This window comes from Aedes albopictus, chromosome 2 (genome assembly GCF_035046485.1).
Source record: "Aedes albopictus strain Foshan chromosome 2, AalbF5, whole genome shotgun sequence".
Taxonomy (NCBI): Eukaryota; Metazoa; Arthropoda; class Insecta; order Diptera; family Culicidae; genus Aedes; species Aedes albopictus.
In genome coordinates this window covers 308937410-308964437 of record NC_085137.1, presented here as the reverse complement: position 1 = coordinate 308964437, position 27028 = coordinate 308937410, and the positions used below count along the sequence as shown (strand labels likewise).

The window sequence follows — 27028 nt, the reverse complement described above, 5'->3', positions numbered from 1 at the left end:
GGTGCAATTTTATTTTTTTATGGAGCAAATATGGTATAGTTATGGAGCAAACGTTCATTATTTATGGATATTTTTATTATTTTTTATGGAGCAAACTTATTTGTTTATGGTGTTTTATTTAATTTTTTATTGATACAATGTTTCATTTCTAACTAGAAAATCTTTTGGTTTACCGCTACATTTTTAATTTATTATGGAACATTTCTATTTATTTATGGAGAAAGCTGTGCATTTTGTCGGTACATTGCTTAATTATTTATGGTGCATTTTGATTTTCCTATGGTGCATTTTGTAATTATTATGGCCGCAATAACCTTTTACCATTTTAAACGAGATCCACTGTAAATCGAGTTTTTAGATTTTTAGATTAGTAAAATAAGGTGAGTTCAGTAAGGTTAGTCAAAGAAGTCTAATTAGAGGGACTGACTGCACTGCCGTAATTTTGCAAAGTGACGTAAGCGCCATTCAAAATGTCGATAATTTTTGGTACATAATATTTATTATCTGGTGTAAAAATAACACTGTGGTATGCCTGCTGTATTAGAATGCAAGATCTAGTCGCAATCTATCATCTATGGAAAGAAACTTAGAGGATGAGCAAGAGCTTTATGCATAATAACCAAAAAATGCGCAAAAACTATCAATGTCGCTTACGTCACTTTGCAGAATTACGGCAGTGCAGCCTCTATCCAAAATTTGCACGAGCTCATACTTCACTATTTTGCGTGATTTTGCACCAAATATGCTTATTAATCAACCAAACAATGTCGCCACAAACTGTTCCAACTAATTATGCGAAGCGCACTCTTGAATACCTTCAAGATATTCAAAAATTCACAAAAGCCTGTTCTTGCCGGAAAAAAAACTCCTTCATTAAAAATCCGATGCTTGTGTGGAACTAAAGTCATCGACCTCACCCGAAAGAAACGTGACACATCTCATCACATCTATCCTTCAGTTACACGCCGGAATCTTCCCAAAACAAAAAAAAATGTACCAACCATCTCCACATTGTCAGAGTGAAAAAAAAAGGATCCACAAGCAGCCTCTTCACGGATTTTCTCTTTTCGGCAATTCAATGAAGTCCGCTCTCGAGGAAAAATTCAACAGTTAGAACAAAGAAGAAGTAAAAACGGGAAAAATCTTCACCGGCTCGAAACGTTGCATATCGCCATCGCCGTCGTCGTCGCCTATCCTACATGTACGCTGGTTGTCGTTCTGTGTTCCTTGTTCGTCATCGTCGCATCATGTTCAAAGTTCATTCACCGCTTTCCGTTCCCATTCCACCATGCACCGTCCGCTTCCTAAAAGCCGCACGATGGCACACGACTCGGAAACTCTGCTGGGGGTACAGCATCATCCCAGCGGCAATCATTTTTCCTCGGAAAAATCCAAAAACGAAAACAAACACCACTTTTCTTCTACGCCGCGGCTACGCTGCACACCTTCTCCACCGTGCGTCGTCAACACACCGGCCTATGCACAGTGTCCTATACACGGCGGTGTCGACGAGCATTGTTGTGTTCCGATGCGTTTCGCATCGCAACGTTGGTTGCTGGAAGTTCAAAAATAACTTCGAGTGCTACTCCAGAGTCACGTAGGATTGGAGGGAACAAATTCATCGCAGAAAAAGTGATGCACTTGGATTGATCTGGTGATTCAAATCTGAAGGTGCCATCAATGTGGTACCTGGTGAGCTCGTTTCATGTTATTTTTACTTACTTTTATGTAAGTTTCAAGCGAAGAGCCTGAACCGACCAGGGATCGAGCCTAGATAACACTTATAGCATGGTTTTGTTGAATAACTTTTACCTTCTACTCTTCTAACTTTTCCCACATTCAAAACCTTGATTCTTTCGACGTTTTGCCATAGACTCATGTTTTGTCCATTGAATCATTCCTGTTACTCCTGTGTGACTCCGCTTTTGACTCCACATCTTCGAGCACGGGCTGGAATTGTTTGGCGGGAAAAGAACTCTACGTAAAAATAGATCAACTTGGTTGAAAACGGAAAATCTAAAAATCACAGCACGGCACATGTGTGCCACGTCAGAATGCTTGAGCGAGCGCATTCTGGGAGAAGGAAAGTGCATCTAGCATAATTGTAATCGGGTCGGCGGGTGCACTATTTCAATGTCGTCGTCTTCTTTTTCCTACTTTGGTCCAATATTATTTTCACGCACGGTCCCAATAAGTTTGGTGTGGTGTCATTAGGCCCCACCGAGACCGGATGTTATTCCACGAGATGGAAACTATTTTCGGGCTGGAGATGGTCGCGAGCTGTTTGTTTTAACTTTGAAGCGCAGTGCAGTGGTTGGAATCCAATAATATAGATCAGACTAACGTCTTTAAGTATTGATCTAGGTCTAGGAAATTGAAGTCGTACATTGGAACGCAGAACCGATGCTTTTCGTGATATTCTTGGACGGCAAGATTCGTTTTGGATATATGCGTTTTGTTCAAAACATGTATGTACCGATGAATACAAACCGCACAATATTTGTTGTTGAATAGATAACACAGGAAGTTTTGAGTTATTGGTGGTAGCGTAAAGACCACAGATTATGTTTGGTCAAGGTTCAGGCATCGATGCCTGTCCAGACCATCGATCTGTCTGGAAAATCTTGAAACCGAGAAGTGATATAGTAGTTAAGGCAATGTTTGTCTCTAGCAGGCTCTGGCACGGGCTCTGCACAAGGACCACCATTTTGGAGAGATGCCAGTTGTAGTCCAGCAAGCCTATAGTCAGTTGCGCAACCATACGTCAACGAACCTCTCATTGTTGTGCACTAGGTCTCGTTTTTAAGGCAACAGGCTTGGGATACGGACCTCTCTTAGGTCGACTGGCGCTTGAAGGAGATAGCAGGTATCAGAAGGCCGGCTCCAGAGGCACGTTATCCTCCATTTGGGACATTTGTGCCATCGCCAAAATAATAGCCTATTTCATCATCTACCTGAGGGAAAAGGAAGGAAATAAAGATAAGGATGGGGATAAAGACAGGTAGGGAAATAGGAAAAGTACCCTGGAAGAGGATACTAACGCATAAGCGCACCACAATGGGTTCAAACAGCGCCCTGAAAAGGACACTGTAATATCGCATAAAGCGAAAGAGAGCCTATAGCTCTTTACCACAGCGGGTTAAAAACAACAGACTATCCTGAATATTCAGGTCTCTGAAGTCAGTTTCACTTAACAAGTTTTTACCGAATACTCGAAAACGCAGTTGCGCAAAAACTGGACAGTTACATATCAAATGATACGAAGTTCCATAATCGGATTCACAGCTATCACATGCAAATGAATCAGCTTGCTGAATATTCGCCATGTGATAGCTGAGTCGGCAGTGGCCAGTCAATGCTTTGACCAGAATGCTTCAATTCTGCTTTGACAGATTGGAGATGGCTCAATACAATACAATTTGGTTTGACGACATGACTCCAAACTATTCCAGTATTGTCTGTATTGAGTAGCAGCCCAGGTGTGAATCTGAAGCTTTACCCAACACTTCGATATCGGAATAGCTGGCTCAGGGCCAATGAAGTCATGTGATGCTCCAGTGCGAGCTAACTCATCAGTCAATTCATTTCCAGCGATGGAAGAATGGCCAGGCACCCGTACAAGGTGAACAGCGTTTGCTGAATTCAGCTCCTCGATTTGCGCTCGACAAGCGATAACTATCTTCGACCTGGAGTTGGCCGAAGCAAGTGCTTTAATAGCAGCCTGGCTATCTGAACAGAAGTATATTACTTTGCCCATTACGTGCTGCTGAAGTGCTGATTGCACTCCGCACATAAGAGCATAGATTTCGGCGTGAAAAACGGTGCAGTGTCTACCAAGTGAGTAAGACTGATACAGCCTTAGCTCACGAGAATAAACACCATCAGCCATCAGTGTAACATACGATGCCGTCTGAAATACTTCTTTCCAGATGTACAGATGTCCACTCTTCCCGGGAAGGGAATTTCAAGGAAAATGTCCTATATGGAAAATTACAAGCAATTGTAAAGAGCACTTGGAGCAAGAAAAATTTTGCCCCAATTCACCAAAAGTGGAAACAACGAGATGTGTGTTGATGTGCGGTTAACATGAGTTGCCTCTAGTAGACCGAGTACCCGTAGATGGAAGAAAGTGCTTCTTGTTTGAGATGAATATGTAGTGGAGCAACGTCAAAGAGAACTTCGAGCGCTGCCGTGGGAGTTGAAGAGAACGCTCCAGATATCGCCATTAAGCACATCCTTTGCAGATGGCCTAACTTTGAATGGATCATTCTCATTTCGCCCTTTTGCCACCACACAAGACATTCATAGGCCAATATTGGCTGAACAACAGTTGTGTAGATTCATTTGATATACTTGGGTTTAAGACCCCAAGTTGTACCAAAGGTTTGCCGGCATTTCCCGAAGGCCATACAAGCTTTCTTGATTCTGAACTCAATGTGAGGTGTCCAAGAAAGCTTGGAATAAAGAATGACTCCAACGTACTTTCCCTGTTCAGTCACATCGATTTCAGAATCAAAGAAACGCAAAGGTCGAACGCCATTACGGTTTCGCCTTTCCGTAAAAAGAACAATATATGTTTTAGCCGGATTAGGAAAACTTATTATTGAGTTGCCTCAATAGCGTATCTGCTACGAGATTCCACAAAAGCGGTGACAAGACTCCCCCTTGGGGGCATCCACAAACACTCAATTTCCTAATCCCTGCTAAACGCAATGTCGAGAAGAGATATCGGTTTTTGAGCATTTGATGAATCCAATTGGAAATCATTGGAGATACATATACCTCCGATATGACTCCGTGCGGCTTCCAATATGGCATCGAGAGGCACATTGTCAAATTCTCCCTCGATATCTAAGAAAACACCCAAACAAGATTGCTTTTGAGCGAATACTTTCTCGATATCGTAAACAACCTTGTGTAAAAGAGTCATTGTGGACTTACCAGATTGGTAGGCATAGAGACGAACCAGCCAAGGGCTGAAATTCTCTCTATTAAAGACAAATCAATCAATCAGATTGGTAGGCATGTTGGTTCACATGAAGAGGCACGTTGGCCAGATGAACATCACGGATGTGATGATCCACAATGCGTTCTAAGCATTTCAGAGGAAAAAAGGTCAAACTGATAGGTCTGAAACTCTTTGCTTCTTCATACGACGCACGACCCACTTTCGGAATAAACTTCACAGTAATATTCCGCCAGGATTTGGGAATATACCCTGTAGCAAAACTGCAAACAAGTATTTTTTTTTTTCAAAACATGTTTGAAATCATCAAATTTCTTCTGAAGCAAAATAAGATAAACCCCATCTGCCCCAGGAGATTTGAAAGGAGCAAAGCTATTAAGTGCCCACTCAATCGATTCTATAGTTACAATACTCCGAGCCAAAGCCAGGGAATCGTAACTACAAGAAAAGACATCAGGTTCATCTAAAGATGTAATATCCACACATACAGGGAAGTGTGTGCTGAATAAGCATTCCAGAACTTCCTTATCAGAGGAAGTCAGATCGCCATTTGGCAAACGAAGTTCGTTCACTCGGAAATCCTTAGATTTCGCAAGGATTTTATTTAACCGACTGACTTCACTCAAACTGGAAACATTTGTACAAAGGTTTTTCTGTAGGTCTTGCGAACCGACCTGAAAGCCCCCGAACCTGTCGAACGCCGTCTGTTCCAACTCTTTCTACATTGTTTCCTGAGTTTTGCCAGATCAGAGTTCCACCAAGGGATTCCTTTTGTGATCTTCACAGACCGTAGAGGACATGCTTCTTCAAAAGCTTCCATGGTGAAGGTCGTTGTAGTATCAACGGCATCATCTAAATCACTTGGAGTGTCAATGGATGGTGAGTATCCATGAAATTTGGCCGCAACCAAATCATTAAAGAGATCCCAGTTTGTTGACCGGGGATTCCTGAAACGCAATGTTTGCGAAATAACATTTAAATGTTCAAAAAAGATGTGGCGATGATCAAATAATGATTCTTCAATGCCAATTGATCAGCTCGTGACTAATTCTACTAGAGCAAAGCGTTATGTCTAACACTTCCTCTCTAGCAGATACCATGAAGGTTGGGCGGTTGCCTATGTTAAGTAATGCAAGATCTGTACTACTTAAGTACTCCATCAAACTGGAGCCTCTCAAGTTAATGTCTGAGCTGCCCCAGATGATATGGTGAGCATTAGCATCACTGCCAACAATTAGCGGAAGGCCTTTTGAAGTACAGTACGCGATGACTTGTTTGAAAGCATCCGTAGGGGATGGTTCATCATGCGGTAAATAAACCGAACAATAGACGTATTTCCTGTTGAGGTTTCTAACAGATACATCAATTGTGATAGCACATACATCTCTGGTGGTTAGTTCAGAGATGAGTGTAGCAACTATTGCGTTGTTGACAAGCATACAGGCTCAAGGCATGACAGGCTCGAGGCAAGGTTTCCTAGATAGAAATCCCCCTTACGGAAGTAAGGTTCTTGTACCAAGGCCACTTGGCCTGAACCATTTTGCATAAGTCTGCAAGGATTTATTGTTATTGTTCTTTTATGCTGAAGATTGATCTGAGCTATCCTAACCGTAGCCACTACCCAAACTAGGCAAGATTAAACTCTGCGCAACAACAGCACAACAAAGAACAGCAGCAACAAAACCAGATCGGTATCGATTGGAAAACGCCAAAGGCGTGGATACACAGAATACACTGTGAAAATCGCATAATGCGAAACCATATAGGTAAAAATTTAAACTAATTAACAACATCTTCATAATCTCGCCCTTGTTTAGCCTCAAGTGAGACTAAAGAAGGGCAGCCGATTGTCTCGGAGAAACACAAGGTCCACCATTGCTTCGATTAGCTCAGTAAAGGCAACATACTGTGGAGGGCGCCCTGGTACTCCACAGACTCCGTTTGCGGTTATAGGTTTTCATTAGACCCTCCAAGCCATTCATTCTTAGGCACGGTAAGCATAAAGCCGCATCACACCATGAATACCGACACTACACAGCTATCTAGGCTGATCGAGAAAAGAATTATATTGATGATCAACTTCATACGGGCCCGAACAGCCGTTGATTCTGCAGAGCCACCCTGGCAAAACAATGCCCGCTGGTAAGTTTAAAAAGCAAATCCAGCTGTCTGTTGGCCTTTCTAACCAATTCTAACGCTAAGTTTTCGGATAGTCAGATATGACTTAACCCATCAGTAGGTCGGCTCTAGAGGCACGTTCTCCTCCATTCGGGAAATTTGTGCCATGACTTAAACCATTAGATGTGGTTAGAGGAAACTCCCAGATTGTAAGGCTTACTCAGTACTCTAATATGTGTGATCAACACGATCAAATGCTGATTTGAGCTCAGTGTATATGGCATCACTTTGATATCCTGCATCCTGCAAGGAGTTTAAACTTAATCTCCCCTTAAGAAGACACTATTCCCCTGTCGAAACGTTGGGTAGTTAATAAACATCATTTCATTTTTAAAAGATTGCGTAGCCGTTTCTAAGAAAAAGTTGAAACCGTACAGTCGAGCCTTCAATAGCAGGTCACAATAACCTTTTGTCCATTGTAATAGCAAATTTTATCAAAACTTTAGTGCTAAAACTGCACAAGGAATTGTTCAGATCGTAGTGTGTCATGAAGCATAGTAGACGTGAAAATTATGTGCTCCCGTTTTCGACATGTCAAAGTGTAAGCTCAAGTTGAAATTTCAAGTGAATGTACCTATTGCTGAATGAAGATCAGGAGAAGACCTTTGCTGTATGAACCCTTCATCGGATGACCAAAGCGGACGTTTTGGTGCTGTTTATCATCTGCAGGAAGGATGTTGTCACCTCCGGGAATTCACGTCGGCCGATAGCGCATTTCGATCGGAAAAAGGAACTTATGGAAATACTGGCTGCAAGACAAGGCTAACAGGAAAGGGTAATCGTGATTTGCACAGTTGGTAAGTCCGTTTCATGCTGAACAGTGTGTTGAATTTGCTGGTACACAATGTTTTACCTTTTTCAAGAGACTCGCCATCTCAATCTATGGAGACGATTGGGTTGATGTTCCTCAACGTTGCGCACTAATTTATTAAATCTTTTTGGCCATATAAATTGGGCCGAGGTGTCGGATTGCACCAACTTAGTCACTTGGTTTGTCTACATTGTGAAATCCATGTTCTGCAGGCGTCCTGGGCGTCCTGAAATTCAATAACAACTTGCCCATAACAAGCTTTTCTCTGGCCATCGTCTACGGCGCACTGTACAACTGCTAACGCAAGTCTTTCTCTACAATGAAGTCTGCGTCGGTGATCTCTCTGACCGCTGCCAACCCAAATATGGGCCGAAAATTATGCATTATTCCGTGTTGAATTTGGCAATTATTCGGCAAACTTAGGTGCTGTTATAAAATAACAAAATTATTGCTTTTATGATTGATTTGCATGATTCTCCAGTGTTGTTATTGATTAGTAAAATTCACTCATTTAATACTTGGTGCAGACTATAATTTGTTTTGCTATTTGTAATCGGCCAACTTTATTAAAGCTTAAACCAACAGTGTTTGTATTGATTGGGTAGAAATATCAATTAATAGTTATCTTATTTAACATTCCATTGTTTTTGTATTATAATATATTACAATTTTTATATTCATATGACGGGGTTTACACACACACGGGGGGGTAGCCCAAGGGAGTTAAATGAACTGATGCCCGGACTTAAGTTCGTGGAGTAGCCAGACTTTTGTCATGAGATAGCAACTTTATGTTGACTACCGAAGGAATTCAGCAATTTTAACTCACCCTGCTACATCAAACCATCAGGTAGATCATTTCCTCCCGGAGTGATTCTGCAGCCATAGGTAATCCTTGCGATGATGGTGGGTACACTTCAATCATCATCATCATCATCATCAAAACTGCACAAGGAATTGCTTCAACCAACTCATTGAAAGGTCCAATGCGAAACTTCCGATCACTAACATTGTTTCCAACGACCAAACACCAAACGATCCCGGTCCAAAGAAATCAAAACCATACCAAATCCGTAAACATCCGTTACCCGTAAATCATCCGTGAAGCTCCTATCCTCCGCCGTCCCATGACCGAGTTCGTTCACACAACTCGTCTTGAGCTGGCGATCAAAAATCACCACCACACACATCAGCTCGGTATCCATCCGGCCAGCAGAGCAGCAGCAGTACAGCCAGAGGAAAGATGCCGACAAAAAACGCACATATCCTGGCGTGTCCCATGTGACAAATCCTTCAAAGTTGTTGCTACCGTGCGCAGCTCGTCGTCGTCGGCGTTGTCGCCCAGTGATACCCGAACCGTAACGAAAGACGGCTGGCTGCCAGGCTGAATCCCCGAACTCCGCGCTTTTCCTGCGTCTCGCTACGCAGAGAGATGCATGCAGGAAGCGAAGCAGTACAAAAATCACATCTGCTCTCTTCGATGTGGTTTTTCAACATGTCTAGGTACCTCCTGAGAGAGAGGAGACAGCTGGCTTCGATTGCGTGCTACTTAATGTCAAGGAAGACCTGTCACAAACTGTCACCGCGAACCCAACTGAAAATCGCACATTGATGGTGTAAGGTGGTCAAATTTCCAAAATTTCTTTTTAAAATATGGCTTCGTTCTCTGTAATTAAAAAAGATAAAATAATGATGGCCAGTTTTTTCAAACCAGCGCAACGAATCCATTAATTGTTCATGGTTTGTAGCAGCGAACTCAATATGAAAATCATTTTTGACCAATTTTATATTTTCAAACCATTGTGCGGCGCCCAAAGTTGTACAAACAAGTAAGAAGAAGAAATGCAAACATCGTGGCTGTCAGTGAGCTGTCTCCTCTCTCTCAGGGTACCTCCATACAACGCACAGAGAGTGAAACCCCGAAAAATCATTCTTGTTTGTGATGGTTGTGAGTTTTGGTGTTGGAGATTTGGTGTAAAATGTGCATCCATGAGACTAATTGTCTAGATTTTCAATTTTCGATTACCAATTTAAACGTTTAATTTTAACACCTTACTTTCACATTACCGCATCACTTTAAGTGTGAGTATCCTCTTGAAAGTTCAATGAAGATACAATGCATCGTATTGTATTACAATACGTTTATAGTTTATAGTTGTTACCATACCACAACAGTATGGTAACAATACATCATATAGTTATGCATCATACGGTGTATCGTTTATGAACATTCTATTTTGAAAAGATTTTAGTGTATCGCATCATGTTATGACAGATTGTTTTCTAGAGCGACACTGAGGCACTCATTCAAATACTATAATATTGTTTAAATTTCGAGAAATTGATTGTATCGTTGTATACAATTTTTTATTGGTAAGAAATGTATTGTAGAATGATGTTTATGTATTGTAGTTAAATGGGAAATTTTATCCGGATGCCCGGATAAAAAAAACTCCAATGACTGACTTTACGGTGAAAACCATTAGTGCATCAAAGTATATGCCGGCAACGATAGACAGTATTGTTTTTTGATTGGTAAGAAAAATACACTTTATTGTATTGCTGTGAATACTTCCGTCAGGATATTTAAACCCAAATGAAGCATTTTATCTCCGTTCCCTCGCCAGTGCGAGTAAACTGGTTCACCATATCAGATCGACGACCTGAGCCCTATGCATTAGGAGCAAAACGTAACAGCTGTCCTGATTTATGACCCTCTTTATTGTAGCTTGATGCAATCATCATATCGCTTCAAGCACTGAAAGCATAATGGATAAAAGTGGAGCTTATGCGACGCCAAGCGGCGAATAGCACAAGTACGCTTTCTGGATATTCACAGGCGAAAAGCATTTCAACATGAAATGCGGGCGAAAGATCCCTCGCCTTTCGTACTATTTTTCTCTCTCATATCAAGGTGGATAAAACACAAAGATATAAACCTAACTGTGCTTTTGCGATTCACTCAACAGCGCCTCGACGCGGCGAACACTTGCAACTGCTTAGTCTCTGGATAAAACCGAAAGCTAACCTAATTTTTTTTTCTCTTCCTCTCCCTCCCCAAACAGATTCTCTACGGTCCCGATGGCCAACTGCTGAAACCAGAGTCGAAACGTGGCCGAGGCAAGGGACGATCCGCCAAAGCCAAACAGGCCGCCGACGCAGCCAGCGCGGCTAGTGGTGAAGGTGGCAGCAATGCCGCCGGCACTCCCAATGGCGGAGCAGGAGGCGCCACCACCGATGCCAATGGAGCGGTAAGTGCTTTACTATATGTATACTGTATAGGTACCCCAATATGGTGGGGCTTCCGTTTTGTGTGGTGGGATTACACGTAGTGTGTGGTATGGATTTTGCTTCGTTTGGTAGTTAATTAGTATCGGGTTCATAGTTGTTGGATTAGAATGGTTGAGTTTACTGTAGAAATTTTGATATAGTTTTTTTTTAATAAAACTGTAGATCCAAAATTTTTAATATTATGGGTGGGTAGATTTCATTGATGCTATGCCATATCTTTCCTTTCGTGCAACCGGAGCGCAACTATAAAATGTGATTTTCAGAATAATCGCTTAAATTTGAGGCCTTAATGACACAAAATGGGTAAAATGCTTTCTCGACGGATTTCAAAACGGTTCTTTGTTAGGTGTGTACATAGTTGTCCATCATTTGCTAACAAAATCTCAAAAATGACGTGAAATTTTGAGCTGTGCCTTTGTTGCAACAAACCATTGATATAAAGGCTGAGTCGTTAATTAGTCACTTGTAAACTTACGTAGCTTTACTTCTGCTTCACTGAAATTAACCAAATTTGACACAGTTTATCCTTAGAGTTTATTGTATAAAGCTGAGCAATTGTCAATGCAATTCCGCTCGAAATGGAATGCCATGAACATTAACCTTTCGCAAACACATTTTGTACACTATCATAATAAAATCCAGGGTTGTCGTATCGCACCTTGGAAGTTCGTAAGAGAACTCACATCATCAGATCATCTATCATTCGTTGATAGGTTTCAGGAACGGTTGTCCATGAACCATAAGCTAGGAGCTGGACAAAGACTAGGAACGACGCGCTTGAAAAAACGACAACATCATACATCGGTCAGACTAAGGCCGGAGTGTCCTCTGCTGTAGGTAGGAGTCGTTTTCATTCGACGCGATCCTTCGCGTGATCGATCCATCTCGCTCGCTACGCATCACGTCGTCTTGTACCGGTCGGATAGCCGTTTTCTTGTACCAGTCGGAAGAATCTTTTTTACCGATTTGTTATCTGACGACATCCTGGTCACGTTTCCCGCTGATTTTATAACTGTAAAACTATATAACTATGTAACTATATGGCTATATGGGGTCGAGAGGGAGCATCAGGGCATCATTAAAGTTGTAACTGTACGACGGAGTGGATTGCCAGCCGAAGTGAGGTGAGAAGGTACTATAACATCCTTGTAGATGGGTTCTTCTATCCCAACAGTTGCAATGGATTTGACGCGCCCTTCTTGTAACAAACCATCCCGTAGAAAGCTTGACAAGTGATGTGAATCTCATTATTCACCCTGTTGGATCATACTGTTGGAAGGAGATTCTTATAAACCCGCGGATTTCGCGTAAGTGTCTCTACACAGTTCGAAAAAAACCTGTAAAATTGTGACGGATCGAATGTAACAAAAGGACCCCGTCATATATGATGGAAATTTTTGTGCGATCTTAAAATTACATTGCAGATATCTGTTAGAAAATATAAAGAAAAATTGAACTCCGAGCGAGAATTGAACTCAGATTCTTGGGGTGTGAGTAACACGCCCGAGCTCTCTCGGCTATCTCAGCTTGTTGAAGAGCAGACAGTCAAAGTTAAACTGCTTCTACCATAATGCACGCATTCCCGACATGCTCTATCTGCTGCAGAGAGTACTGAGAGAGACAACGGGGAAACCGCCACAGCTGCGAGCAGCCGTTCGCTTAGCTGATGACGGAGAGTGGTTGGCATGATTTATAGCAGATGCATGTAAATTTAAAGCGAATATGCTTTAAAATCTGTAAACAAACCGTCTGACCAGCAGCGGGCTGCTCGGCTGACGTTAAATGTTGGTGATTTACATTTTTATGCCGCAAATTTCAGTTGATCTTCAATTTACGAGCTGCTTAACTTTCATATTTTTTTGCTGTGTACTTACGGGTCCGCCACACCCCCTTTTGGCCCTTCATACAGCGGTATGTTGAATTCAGAGCGGTAATGAAATTTATTCTTCACTGTTAAGTGGAACTGCATGCAGAGCAAGACTCAAGCTAGGATGGTGGCTACCTACATACATACATACATACATACATCCTGGTCACGTTTCCCGCTCACCGTAGCCTTGATCAATCGTGTCAGTTGATCCGGGAATCCGTATTCGTACATAATCTCCCATAGCTGATCTCGATCGATTGCGTCATACGCCAATTTAAAATCAATGAACAAGTGATGTGCGGGCACGTTGTGTTCGCGGCATTTCTGCAACACCTGGCGGGTGGTGAATATCTGGTCCGTTGCAGTGCGTTCACCCATGAATCCAGCTTGATATTGTCCCACGAACTCTCTTGCAATCGGTGATAGATGGCGGCATAAGATTTGAGAGAGTATCTTGTAGGCCCAAGTAACAACTCCATCGCTGATTGGTTTTGTTTAATTTTTATTAATGTTTTATTACAGCAATAATTAAAACTCACAGTTTTATGACTGCTTTTATGAAAACCATTAATAAAATGTTTTATAGTATACTTGAAGATATCCATAAAGACAGATTTTAAGAGTAAACAAAACTTTCCGATATGTAAGCCTTCTGGCAATCATTATTACCGCAATAAAACTGTTAAAACTCTCAACAGATGGCGATCCGTTCGATTAGTAACGACATCTGTTGGTGGAAAAGCAAATGCTACGACACTGCTAGTTTTATTGCGGTCATCATAAAAGTAAACTTGCTTTCGTTTTATTTTCGCTGATTATGGTCGTCGCCATATTGAAGAATTAACAAACGTGAATGAAAAATAGTTAATTTTGCTTAAATTAGCAATTAATTGGTAGTTTGCAACCATTTTCATAACATGCTCACATAAATAAACTCTCTCTGCTGAGTTTTCTTGTGATTCGGGATAGTTTTACTAAATTCACAAATTGATTTATTCCATTCCAAGATGATAATATTCACTATTTTCGAAGCGCATTAATTTTATGATTCTGCAACCCCAATATTCACGGTAAATTCGAATGCGCATAAGCCTACCAGCACAATAACTACTAAAATACTACTTTGAAATAATCGCTTTCTACTTACTAATGATGTATCCTCCTGAACTTTACGTGCCATCGAAGAAGCTTCTCTGCATCTTGAGCTGTCATAGTTTTTGTTGAAAAAAAAACAACAACAATCGAGAATGGGAAATATTTCAACTAGGTTTTAAAACGGGTTTATTGCTACTCTCAATGCGGTTTGCAAAACCTCTCCGAGAGTGGTCCACTTAGCCGGAAGATACTCTTAAAGAGGTTATCAAGAGGTTTTGATGTACGATTCTGTTTTATTGCAAGTTTTATAAAATTGGTCATGCAGATCTCTTGTAGAGCCGAACAAAACTTAAAATGTTACTTGGGAGGCAGCGCTCAGTAGTGTGATCGCGCGATAGCTCCCGCAATCCAACTTGTCGCCCTTTTTGTAGATGAGACACACGATACCTTCCATCCATTCCTTCGGTAATACTTCCTCCTGTAAAATCTTGGTTATGACTCAGTGTAGTGCTTCTCCACCGTAATTTAGAATCTCGCTTGGTAGTTTGTATGCTCCAATGGCGTTGGTGTTTTCAACCGGTCATCCTCCTCTTCAATCTCTTGGAGGCGTATTCCTAGATCAGTTACCACGCCACGGTGTTTGCAACGTTGCTATTAAGGTGCTCATCGTATTATTGTCACCACCCCTCTCGCTCGTTTGTGAGAAGATTCCAGTGATTGTCTTGATACATGTAGCCTCTGCGTGAGCAGTTCATCTTCTCGTAGAACTTCTGTGTGTCCTTAGTGCGGTACAGCTCTTCCATCGCTTCGTGATCTCATTCTTCCTGCTAGCACTTCTTCCTCCGGAACACTAAGTTCTGCCGGTGCCGCGCCTGTCTATAACGTGCCTCGTACGATGTTTCAACATTCTCGCCCATGCCGCATTCTTCTCGTGTTCCAAGTGTTCACATTCGCCGTCGTACCAGTCGTTTTTGTGATTCAGAACCGCGAAGCCTAGTGCTGCTGCCGAGGTACTACCTATGGCAGATCGGATATCCCTCCAGCCATTTTCAAATATAGCTGCACCAAGCTGCTCTTCCGCTGGTAGGGCCACTGCTAGCTAGATCCGCCTCTTTCGGGAGAAAAAGCGCCGCCTGGAAGAAGCGGAGTGTGCAGAAATGGAACTGCTGTGCCGTTCCCAAGAAACACGGATGTTCTATCAGAAGCTCAACGCATCCCGCAACGGCTTCGTGCCGCGAGCCGAAATATGCAGGGATAAAGACGGTGGCTTCTTGACGGACGGACGTGAGGTGGTCGAAAGGTGGAAGCAGCACTTCGATCAGCACCTGAACGGCATGGAGAATGTAGGCACGGGAGCCCACGGCAACGGAGGAAACGACGACGCCAGTGCAGCGGAGGACGGAAATGAACCAACTCCCACGCTGAGGAAAGTTAAGGATGCCATTCACCAGCTCAAAACCAACACAGCAGCTGGTAAGGATGGTATCGCAGCTGAACTCATCAAGATGGGCCCAGAAAAGTTGGCCATCTGTTTGCATCGGCTGATAGTCAGGATCTGGGAAACCGAACAGCTACCGGAGGAGTGGAAGGAAGGGGTAATCTGCCCCATTCACAAGAAAGGCGACCATTTGGAATGTGAGAACTTCAGGGCGATCACTATTTTGAATGCTGCCTACAAAGTGCTATCCCAGATCATCTTCCGTCGTCTGTCTCCTAAAACAAATGAGTTCGTGGGAAGTTATCAAGCCGGCTTCATCGACGACCGGTCGACAACGAACCAGATCTTTACCGTACGGCAAATCCTCCAGAAATGCCGTGAATACCAGGTCCCAACGCATCACCTGTTCATCGACTTCAAAGCGGCATACGACAGTATCGCCCGCGCAGAGCTATGGAGAATCATGGACGAATACGGCTTTCCTGGGAAGCTGACTAGACTGACTAAAGCAACGATGGACGGTGTGCAAAACTACGTAAGGGTTTCGGGTGAACTGTCTAGTTCATTCGAATCTCGCCGGGGACTCCGCCAAGGTGATGGACTCTCATGCCTACTCTTCAGCATCGCTCTGGAAGGTGTGATGCGACGAGCCGGGCTCAACAGCCGGGGAACGATTTTCACAAAATCCGGACAATTTGTGTGCTTTGCGGACGACATGGACATTATTGCCAGAACATTTGGAACGGTGGCAGAGCTGTACACCCGCCTGAAACGCGAAGCAGCAAAGGTCGGACTGGTGGTGAATGCCTCAAAAAACAAGTACATGCTGGTAGGCGGAACCGAACACGACCGGATCCGTCTGGGTAGTAATGTTACGATAGACGGGGATACTTTCGAGGTGGTGGAGGAATTCGCCTACCTCGGATCCTTACTGACGGCTGACAACAACGTGAGCCGTGAAATTCGGAGGCGCATCATCAGCGGAAGTCGGGCCTACTACGGGCTCCAGAAGAAACTGCGGTCGAAAAAGATCCACCCACGCACCAAATGCACCATGTACAAAACGCTAATAAGACCGGTGATCCTCTAAGGGGAAGGGACATGGACTATGCTCGAGGAGGACCTGCAAGCACTCGGAGTTTTTGAGCAACGCGTGCTAAGAACGATCTTCGGCGGTGTGCTGGAGAACGGTGTGTGGCGGAGAAGGATGAACCACGAGCTCGCTGCACTTTACGGCGAACCCAGCATCCAGAAGGTGGCCAAAGCCGGAAGGATACGGTGGGCAGGGCATGTTGCAAGAATGCTGGACAACAACCCTGCAAAGCTGGTGCAGGCAAATGAGCTATGTTGAACGCTCTCCTTATCGACTCACCGTTTTGCAGCCCACTTTGGTGATTGTAGGTTATGTCTTGTCTCGCGTCACGTCTTGTGAATGTCAGTTGGCTCTTGCATCAGTTCAAAACAAATATGAGTGTTTATCCAGATACATATATTTATATTAATTTTAAGAATCTGGCTAGTTCTTAATATTGAACCCACTGAATATTGTGCATGATTGATTGTTTAGTCCTGAAATAACGTAAAAAAATCATCTAGATTCAACGATGCTTGATGTTTTCACAACAGCATTAATTTGTTGACAACTTTTACCTATGTCGCCCAACAAAAAGCAGTCAGAGATCCACATATAGCTTCAACGCAATATAAAATAAAATGCCCGAGGGGTGACATCCTGACTCTGCTCAAACACAATTCGTCGCAAACACGTAAAATCAGCATTCGCGTCCCATCATCCAGGGCTAGTAACTTGTTGGCAGTAAACAATTCTCGCCGGTTGTAATTCCATTTTTACTCTCGTGTTTATATTGATTTTATATTTATCATCATTTGAGCGCGTACATTCTTCGAATTCAAATTACGATGATCCGAGTTTTTTTTTTTTTGCTTTTTCCCAACCACGCTTGTTATTGCTTCATAAAAATTCCGGCGAATTCCGTTCCAACTCCGGGGGCGACAGTGCTCGCCCCCTGGGATTATGTATAGAGGGTCGTTCCGTGGCGCGGACGGGAGTAAATATCAAATCATCAAAGATGGCGCTGGAGGTGACCGTAAAAATCAGTCTCGCAGTGCTCCACGCCATCAAAACTCCGGCGTCGGTCCTAATACTGTTGGCTGATGGCACCGACGACGAGCCACCACGATTCCGAATTCCCGCCAGGATGGTTTGAGTGGTCGTAAAATTTGCACACACAGCGAGTTTAATTGTTTGCCATTGTCCAAGATATTGTGTTGCGGAACGCACACGTGGTGGAGGCGGCCATCTTGTTTTCACGTGTCCCGAAAGAATCGGCGCTCGGTGCTCCAGCGACCGTCGTCGTCGGTCGGAGTGTCGGACAGAGGCTGCTGGCAATCACGGGCTATTATGGGGTCACCTACCTACTGCCGAAGGGGGAGAATCAACGGCGACCGACCGCCGCGCCGCTTCCAGACAGAAGGGCGAGGAGCTGTCGTATATTTCTTGTTTTAATCGATTTACTGTCACATTTGCCTGAATGTATGCAGCAGCGTGGCAGGAGCCACTCCGTTTCGTGAGTTTTATAGTGGCCGCCGCGCCGTGATGTCGAAGGGGAGCAGCAAAGCGCGATAAGAATGACAACCAGGGAAGGATATTTATCTCTTGAGATTGCAAAATTTGCAGCCCGATTGCTGGCTCTGGTCGACTACGGGAAATCGGGGTGAAATGTGAAGAGAAGGTTTAATTTATGCATTGGTGCCACTTCCCTACAATAATTTCAAGACTTTAGTACCAGGTTGAAAAATTTTACCACAAATTATTGTTTTTTATCAAAGATAACACATTTCTGAATACCAACGGATACTGTTGAAAATCGAAGATAGACACCCCAGGGTATGAAAAACGGATCACGCCGAATAACAAACGCTTTGTCGTAAGCGGTGCATGTTGGTAACAAAGACACTCCGCAACAAACGCATGTCAGGAGATGAGAGCAATAAAACAAACATCGCTTGCCGTACGTGTGCCGATATTTCAGCTTTTCTGCTGAAATTTTCGACCCACATCATCGAGTTCATAAGCATTTGGACGAATTAAGACTCTTGCACACCTCAGAGTCGAGTATCAAAAGTAAAACAATACGAAAATCACGATGTGAATAGAACGAGACAAATATTCCTACCGTTTTTGTTGTGAACCAACTCGAGAACGATTTTGTTATTATCTGCTAACGAAAAAACAAAGCGTTGTTGCCGTGCCTTCTTTGTTGCCTATTTTTCGCTTGCGGTGGCATATTCTGCGTACACTGCAAATGACGCATTCATTCCTGTTGATCCCCTCTAAATGCAAAATCCATGCTCCGTCTGCGTCGCGAATACCAGCATCAGGGAACTGGTAAGGGAGAGGGCGTTTCCGTGTGAATGATACGCCATCGTTGCTGTCTTGGATGTAGCTCGCTTATCGCTAGCCAGTGCCAATGGTCCATGGTAAATATTAAATCACGATTAATTTATATGCTAAATAAACTTAATTTATTTAGAGGTAAGGCGAGGAACATTGGAGCATTACAAGCAACAAAATCAACAGCAAAACAAAATGTATGCAGACGCAGAGTGCGATGAACCGTCCATCAGCCATCGACTTCGTTGCCATTCGTAAACGTATGAAGGCGCGCGCCCAGTGGGTCTCTATGTTGTTTATGGGTCCACGGAAAAAGTTGCAATGTAATCTGGAAATCTTATTAGAGGTTCAAAAGTGAAGAAGGAACTGAAACTACAATCTTAGTGAATCGTCCGATAAAAAGTGGACCAATAACTTCGTGGAATAGGAAATTCACGGTAGTTAGTAGGAAGATAACATAGGTCAGAGTTCAACTGGTTTAGTGATGTGATTGACATAATCCTTTATTAATGATGACTAGCACAAGGATTACCTATAGCTTCAGAGTCATACCGGAAGGGAATGGTCCACCTGATGGTTTGTTGTAGCAGGGTAAGCTAAATTCACTAGAAACTGGAAAATTTGCCCGGAAACCAGTTCATTTAGCTTCCTTAGGTTAAGTAAAAAGAAAATCGCGTTAAGTAATGTTCCTTTGAATTCCACTAAGAATTTGCATCCTTTGACAGATACGTATTTCGACCTCAACTGTAAGGTCGTCTTTAGTATCTTGTACTTGACTTAGGTTACCGTTCCCGAAATCCCCAAGTATCATGTTCAAAATAAAACAACAAGAAATGATCTCACCGGAAATTCTTTTCCAGCTGGTTTTCTGTTTTCCTCTTCGTTGTAGCATCCTGCCACATACACTGTTTACTTTCCGCACCGACTAAGCAACTTCCGGCAAGCGAACTTCTGAATCTTTTGGACATGGTCCAATAATATGAAAACATGATGATACAGCCTGTCATTAAACAAAGGGAAAATAAATTTCTGCAGGTTTTCCTTCAGAAATCCCTACAAATAAAAAAAAATCCGGGGATTTCTTTGGCAATTAATTCAAAGATTACCCCACAAATTTCCCCAAAATCTCATCTACGGACTCAATAAAGAATCTTTCAAAATTTTCCCCTAGGATTAATTAATTAATTAATTCAGATATCAATCTAGCTATTCCTTCACACTTTCTCAAAAAATGTTTTAGCATGGACTCAAAAATTCCTTCATGAATTTATTCAGAAAACTTGTGGTAATTCCTTCAAAACATATTTGAGAGATTTCTCCAAAAAATATTCGTTGGATTCGTGTAGAAAATCATCCATGGACATTATAAGAAATCCCTTCAGTGGAAATTTTCGAAAAATGCTGCCTTTGGAGATAGTTTTGAGAATTCCTTCAGAAGGTAGTCCAGGAATTCCTTTTGAAAATTCATAGTTTCCTTTAGAAGTTTTTCCAAAGAGTTCTGGAATAGTTTTAGAATAAGAACTTCTTTGTAAACCCTCCTTGGATTCCTATTGAAATTACTTCGCTTTAAGAGACGAATGCCGAGAACGGTAAAGCCTCTCTAAACAAAAAAAAAAAATACTTCGCGGATTCCTTTAGAAAATCCTACAGAAATTCCTTTCATCCATAGACTCCTTTCGAAAGCTCATTTAAAACATCTTCCATTTCTTCTAGAAACTCCTTCGGCGGTTTTTTTTTTAGACACTACACCGTCTTCAGCCAGAGGCTGCACAGACTGAACATTACTAACATGAGGCAACGGACAACAAACATAACACCCAGTGGCCCAATGGAGATTTTTCCGTTTGACGAAAAGTTTTCCCCGACTAGAGCGGGAATCAAACCCACACTCCGAGGCTTACGAAACGCCTAGACGACTGACGCCGCTAATCGCACAGCCACGAAGTCCACCAATTCTTCCAGGAATTCTTTAAGAAATTTCTCCAGGGCTTCCTCCAGACATTCCCTCACGAAGTTGTCTAGAAATTTCTTCAACAACTGTTTTAGGTAGATTTAAATGAGTTTCCTCCGAAACACCACCAGGGATTATTTTAGGAAATGTTCAGAGGAATCGTTTAGAAAATCCGTCGGAAATTTCTCCAGGAATCCCTACAGAAATTTCTACAGAGATTTTACATTTTTTCAGCGTTTATTTTCTGAAAAAATCTTCCACAGATTCCTTCAGAAATTCGTACAGGAGTCTCTGAAAGAAATCCACCAGAGATTTATTCAGGAAGGGTTTAAGCACTTCAAAGAATTTCATTGAAAATGCTTGCAGGAATATGTATTCCTTCGGGGATTCGTCCACAAAATCCTTCAGAGACTCTTGCATGATTACCTTCAGTGATTAAGGTAGCAATTTCTCCGGAGATTCCTGCAGTAGTTCCTTCGGGATTTCTTACAGTTATTCATCCATGCATTTTCCCATAAATTTCTCGGATGTTTCCACTAAGGATAACTTTAGGAATTTCTTCACTGTTTCAATACAAAAAAATAATTGTATTGCGGATTTTACCCCGTAATAGACTCCAGCATAAAAAATTTGTCTCTCTAAAATATTCTCCCACCGCATTTTCCATAGATTGGGTTTTGCCTCTGCTAAAGAAAACAACATTGAACGTACATTCTCAGTTGGTGCAATGAGTACATGGTTCTTTCAGCTGCTAGTTGCCATGTAAACTGACGTGTGAGTATTTAAATTTTCGCTTCGGAGATTTGCTCGAAAATCTATCAACGAATAAAAAAATGCAATAAAAATTTGGAAATATTTCCTAAGGATTTTTACAGGATGTAGGTAATTTTCCAAGTATTCTTACAGCAAATTCTTCAAAAAAGTGCAAAAAAGTGGTCTTGGAATGGTGCCAGAAAACCCCAAAAAGTCCTCAATAAACTTTTCTAAAAATTCCACCAAGGGTTTCACAAAGAGTTTACCCAGGTATTTCTCCAGGAAGCTCTTCAAAAACCTCTTCTGGGATTCCTTAAACATTTTCTCATAGATTTCTTCTGATATTTCTCTAGAGATTCATTCGTGAGTACTTCCTGAGATTTGACCCGAGGTTCAAAGGGAAATTTCTTCAGAAATTTCTTGAGTGATTTCTTTGAAATTCCTGCTTGGATATATTCAAAAATTGCTTCAGAGATACCTAAATAAATATCTACAGGTACTTGGGAGGTAATTTTGGAAATTTCTTCAAAAGTTTCTGCAAAGGATTTTTTTTTAGAAATTCCTCTAAAAATTTCTTTAAAAATCCTACACTGATTTCTTTGAACATTTTTCCTAGGGTTATTCCAATAAATCTTTAGGAAATTCCTTCAGGAATCCCTGCAAACTTCCTAAAAGTTTTTTTTTTTTGTAATTACTCTTGCGGTTCCGTCAGAAATATATCTTTCAAGGCTGATCGGAATTTGAATTTAATATTGATGATTAGCTTCTAACGAGACTGAAAAATCACATTGGTTGGGCTAATAACTTAACAGGTTCTATCTAATTGAATTAAGCCCAGTGAAAAAGGTTTTGACTATTAGGGGAATTCAGGTATTTTGGACAGACCGTTACGTTATATTTTGGACATTTACGGCCAAATCAAATGGAAGTGTCTAAAATATATACGCGTAACGGTCTGTCCAAATTACCTGAATCACCCTGTTTGTTCAAATCACCTACTGAGTCCTGTACCCTATATAAGTGTACATGTTTGTAAAAAAACAAATAAATTCAGTTACTACTTGACCATGGCCAAGTCAAGATGCCATCCTACGTCGTCTTTTATTGCCAATCAAAAATAGCAGTTAACTCATCACGCCCCTACACGAACATTTTTTCAATGGATTCATGCCTCCGAAATCCCTCTTAAACTCCCTTGGACCCCATGTTACGCACCTGAGACCCTGAAACCATGAAACCGCCGAAATCATCTGAAAGTTGCTGAAATGCCTCCGAAATCACTCAAAAACTCGCATGGGCTCCATGTAACGCACCTGAAACTCCTGCGTAACGCCAATGAAACCCGCTTCCAGAAATGCCTCTGAAATCCCCCTGAAACCTCCAAAAATCCTCTCAAACTTTTTGAAATGCCTTAGCAGTCCCCCTTAACCCTTTCACGCTCCATGTAACGCTCCTGAGACCCTCCGAAAGCACTGAAAATGCTCCCCTAACGCCTTCAAAACCAGTCTAAAACCCTCTGAAACTCTCAGCAATGCCTTCAAAAGCCCCCTCTTAATAAAACAACCTAAAAAAATGTATGGGCCGGAACGCATGGCCGTACTCCTTTTCTCCTAGTAATTTGTGGATGGCGTCTGAACGGCTCACTCTGCCTGAAAATCTATTGAAGCCCCTGAAACACTCTTGGAACACCCTGAAGCGCCCTTGAAGCCCCCTGAAACTCCCCTTAAACCACTGGATGTTTTAGAGGATCCTAAGACCCCCTAAATAGCTCCTAAGACACCCTGGAACACCCCTGAGACCCCCTGAAGCATCACAGAGACCCCCTGAAGCCTCTGAATCCCCTTTAGGGCTTTAGGACATTACTCCGAAATCCATAACCCCGAATGGTCCATTACCCCGAATGAGTTATCCATGAACCTATCTGAAGACCCGCTCTGGGTCTGCAGCTAGTGGTAGATCACTATTTTCAACAAAGATTTTCCTACTTTGAGCATAGCCTCTTCTTTCTAGTTATTCTTTAAAAGAATTGTTGGCGTTGCAACCTCGGTTGCAACTGACAATATTTTATCAGAGATTTTTCCATCTTTAAATCATATAGCCTGTTCTTTCAAGACATACAGTTCTCTCTCTCTCTTCTTGGCGTAACGTCCTCACTGGGACAAAGCCTGCTTCTCAGCTTAGTGTTCTATGAGCACTTCCACAGTTATTAACTGAGAGCTTCCTCTGCCAATGACCATTTTGCATGTGTATATCGTGTGGCAGGCACGAAGATACTCTATGCCCAAGGAAGTCAAGGAAATTTCCTTTACGAAAAGATCCTGGACCGACCGGGAATCGAACCCGTCACCCTCAGCATGGTCATGCTGAATACCCGTGCTTTTACCGCCTCGGCTATATGGGCCCTACATACAGTTATGTACCAATATTTCAATAAAGAATCTTTCATTACTTTGCCCATTGGCTGTTAATACTATACAGGGTGTATACTATGTTTTCATACAACTTTTCATCGTTGTGTAGCTGCGCTCCATGTGCATTCTGTGTATTGGTATTGGTGTCAGCTTTAGCCTCATATATAGGCTATCCAACGCGCACGGTGTCGACTTGCTCTCATTTGTTGTTTATTTACCGCGCACGATGAAGGAGTACCGCGACGTCGTAGTAAAGTTGTTTGCGAGAGGTGAGCGACCCGGCGACATATTCCGTCGGTTGAAATCACACGAGGTGAAGCGGGATTTCATCTATTACACCATCCGTCGGTACCGGGAGACGGGCTCGACCAAGGACCGTGTGAAATCCGGGCGGCCGCGTTCGGCGAGAACGCCAGCAGCCATCAAGGTGGTGAGGGAGCGGATTCGTAGAAATATGAACCGCTCGATCCGGAAGACCGCTGCTGACCTGAATGTGTCGATCAGGACTGCTCAAAACATCATGACGAAGGACCTGGGATACAAGCCTTACAAGAAACGCAAGGTTCACGAGCTAACGGAGGCTACAACGAAAAAGAGGCTGGACAGAAGCAAACTGATACTTTCGCGGCACGCAGGTCAAGAGTTTGTGTTTTCTGACGAGAAACTTTTTGTGTTGCAACAGCCACACAATGCCCAAAATGATCGACTGTGGGCGCCGACGCTGGCCAGCATCCCTCCGTCCCAGATAAACATCCCACGGTTCCAGAGCGCCACTTCTGTGATGGTTTGGGGGGCCGTATCCAGGCGTGGGAAGCTCCCACTGGTGTTTATCGAGAAAAACGTGAAAATCAACGCCGCGTATTATAAGACCGAGGTTCTGGAGAAGGTTGTGGCCCCGGCTCTTCGGAGCCTCTACGGGAACGACCATTACGTCTTTCAACAGGACGGCGCACCGGCCCACACGGCAAATATCGTCCAAGCATGGTGTCGGGAGAATTTGACCGATTTTCTCGATAAGACTTTGTGGCCTCCCAGTTCCCCGGACCTTAATCCCCTGGACTTTTATGTATGGTCGTACATGCTGGCCAAGCAGAGTGAACATCGAGTGAGCACTATGGACCAATTTAAGAAGCTCATTTCCAAGATCTGGGACGAGATGCCGATGGATCAGGTGCGTGCCGCGTGCGATTCTTTTGAGAAACGTCTCAAGCTCGTGGTAAAGCACAAAGGGAGGGTGCTCCCAGCAAATATGTCATAAAGATTCTCAATAAACATGGTTTCAATAAAAATAGACTCAGAAAAGAAAATCTTGCATTTTTATTTTTTTAACACATTTTTAAACTGTATGAAAACATAGTATACACCCTGTACTGGTTAAAACAAGCTGGCTGTTATAGGAGCTGATATACTTAGATAATCTCACAGTAAGAATATGGCGATTATTTTCCACTTCAGCTAGATCATTCCTGGACGAATGTAAATAGAAAATGCATAATCGTGAAAATATGAATTTCGGGTAATGGGTCTTTCGGGGTAATGGAATCCGGGGTTATCGAACTCGGGGAAATATCATAGAGTTCCCTTTAGACGCTCTGAAACGCCATTGACACTCCCTTAAACGCCCCTGAGAGGGGCTTTCAGGGGCTTTTAAGGGAGTCTGAAACCCCTTAAAACGCCCCTGAGATCCGCTGAAACTTCCGTGGTACCCCCTGAGACCCCTTGTAGCGCTTCTTGAAGACCCCTTGAAATGACTCTGAAGCACCTCTAGATCCCTGAAGCCCGTTAAGTGGAAACTGAAATGTCCCTGAGATATCCTACTGCTCTCTGAAGTGCCCCTGCAACCTCCCTTTGCTCTCTCCTTTAAACGCCCCGCCCCCTGGCCATCGATGCCATAGTTACCATCATCATTACAGTTTCTTGACTACACTCCTTCTCTTTATGGAAGGCATAAACAAAGTGCATAAATAAAAAGTGCATTTAATTAACCTGCATAAAAAGAGATTTTTAAGGTATAATGTCGAGTTATTATAACCTGTGAACATTTTTTAGAAACTTTCCTCTTGTTTAGTCTATGGGTTGTCCTTTAACTCGAAGGGCGTAAGGTGGGCTTCAGGGATCTTCAGGTGGTTTCAGATTTGCTTAAGGGGGTTGAAAGCCATGTCAGTAATATTTCAAAGGGTTTAGGAGCGTATCAGATGGGATCTGGAGCTCCCATGTGACCCGCTATAACCCCCGGAAACTCCTCTGGAGAGCCCCTGAAGTCCAATGGAACAGAATATGCCCTTTTGCAAAAGTTTGTCTGGAAAACTATGTTTAGTGGCCGCATCAAATACGAGTTGCTATACGTATAAATGATACAAAACTTGAACTTCGTGAAACATACCTGAAACCCCATTAAACCTCTTGGAACAATACTGAAAACCCCTAAAAAATCCCCCTGAACCAGGGGGAGCATCACTAAAGTTTTCTAAAACCATTGGAACGCCCCGAAAACTCTCTGATACCTCTAGAACACCCCTGGTACGCCTCTGCAACCCGTTTGAAGCCCCCCATGGAACACCCGGAACTTCCTCGAACACCTCTGATACGTCTTGGAAACATGGGCAAAACTAGTGGAGCTGCTGGGGACGCAGTGTGAGTAGTGGTCCGAATCGACCATTGTGGCAGCCATATTTGTATCTTCTGAAGTATCTCCTTAATTTATTTCCTTTGTGAAACTACAAGCCCCATTAGGGGTTGTGGGTTCCATCTCGGTGGTACGGATGTGATTTTTTAAATTTTTCATTATTTACCCTTAAAAGGTAGTACCGCGCACTTATGTTTTTCGTAGATTAGATCACACCATTAGT

At 42.7% G+C, this 27028-nt stretch overlaps 1 protein-coding gene across 8 annotated transcripts in view; it reads left to right on the top strand.

Annotated features, from left to right (window-relative positions):
* LOC134288198 (methylcytosine dioxygenase TET-like) overlaps nt 1–27028 on the top strand; it is a 459242-nt gene that overhangs the window by 190199 nt on the left and 242015 nt on the right. For all 8 annotated transcript variants that reach the window (XM_062852243.1, XM_062852236.1, XM_062852237.1 and 5 more), the window contains exon 4: nt 11021–11206. In XM_062852243.1, the coding sequence (XP_062708227.1) occupies nt 11021–11206 (186 nt within the window). The remainder of the gene's footprint in view (nt 1–11020; nt 11207–27028) is intronic.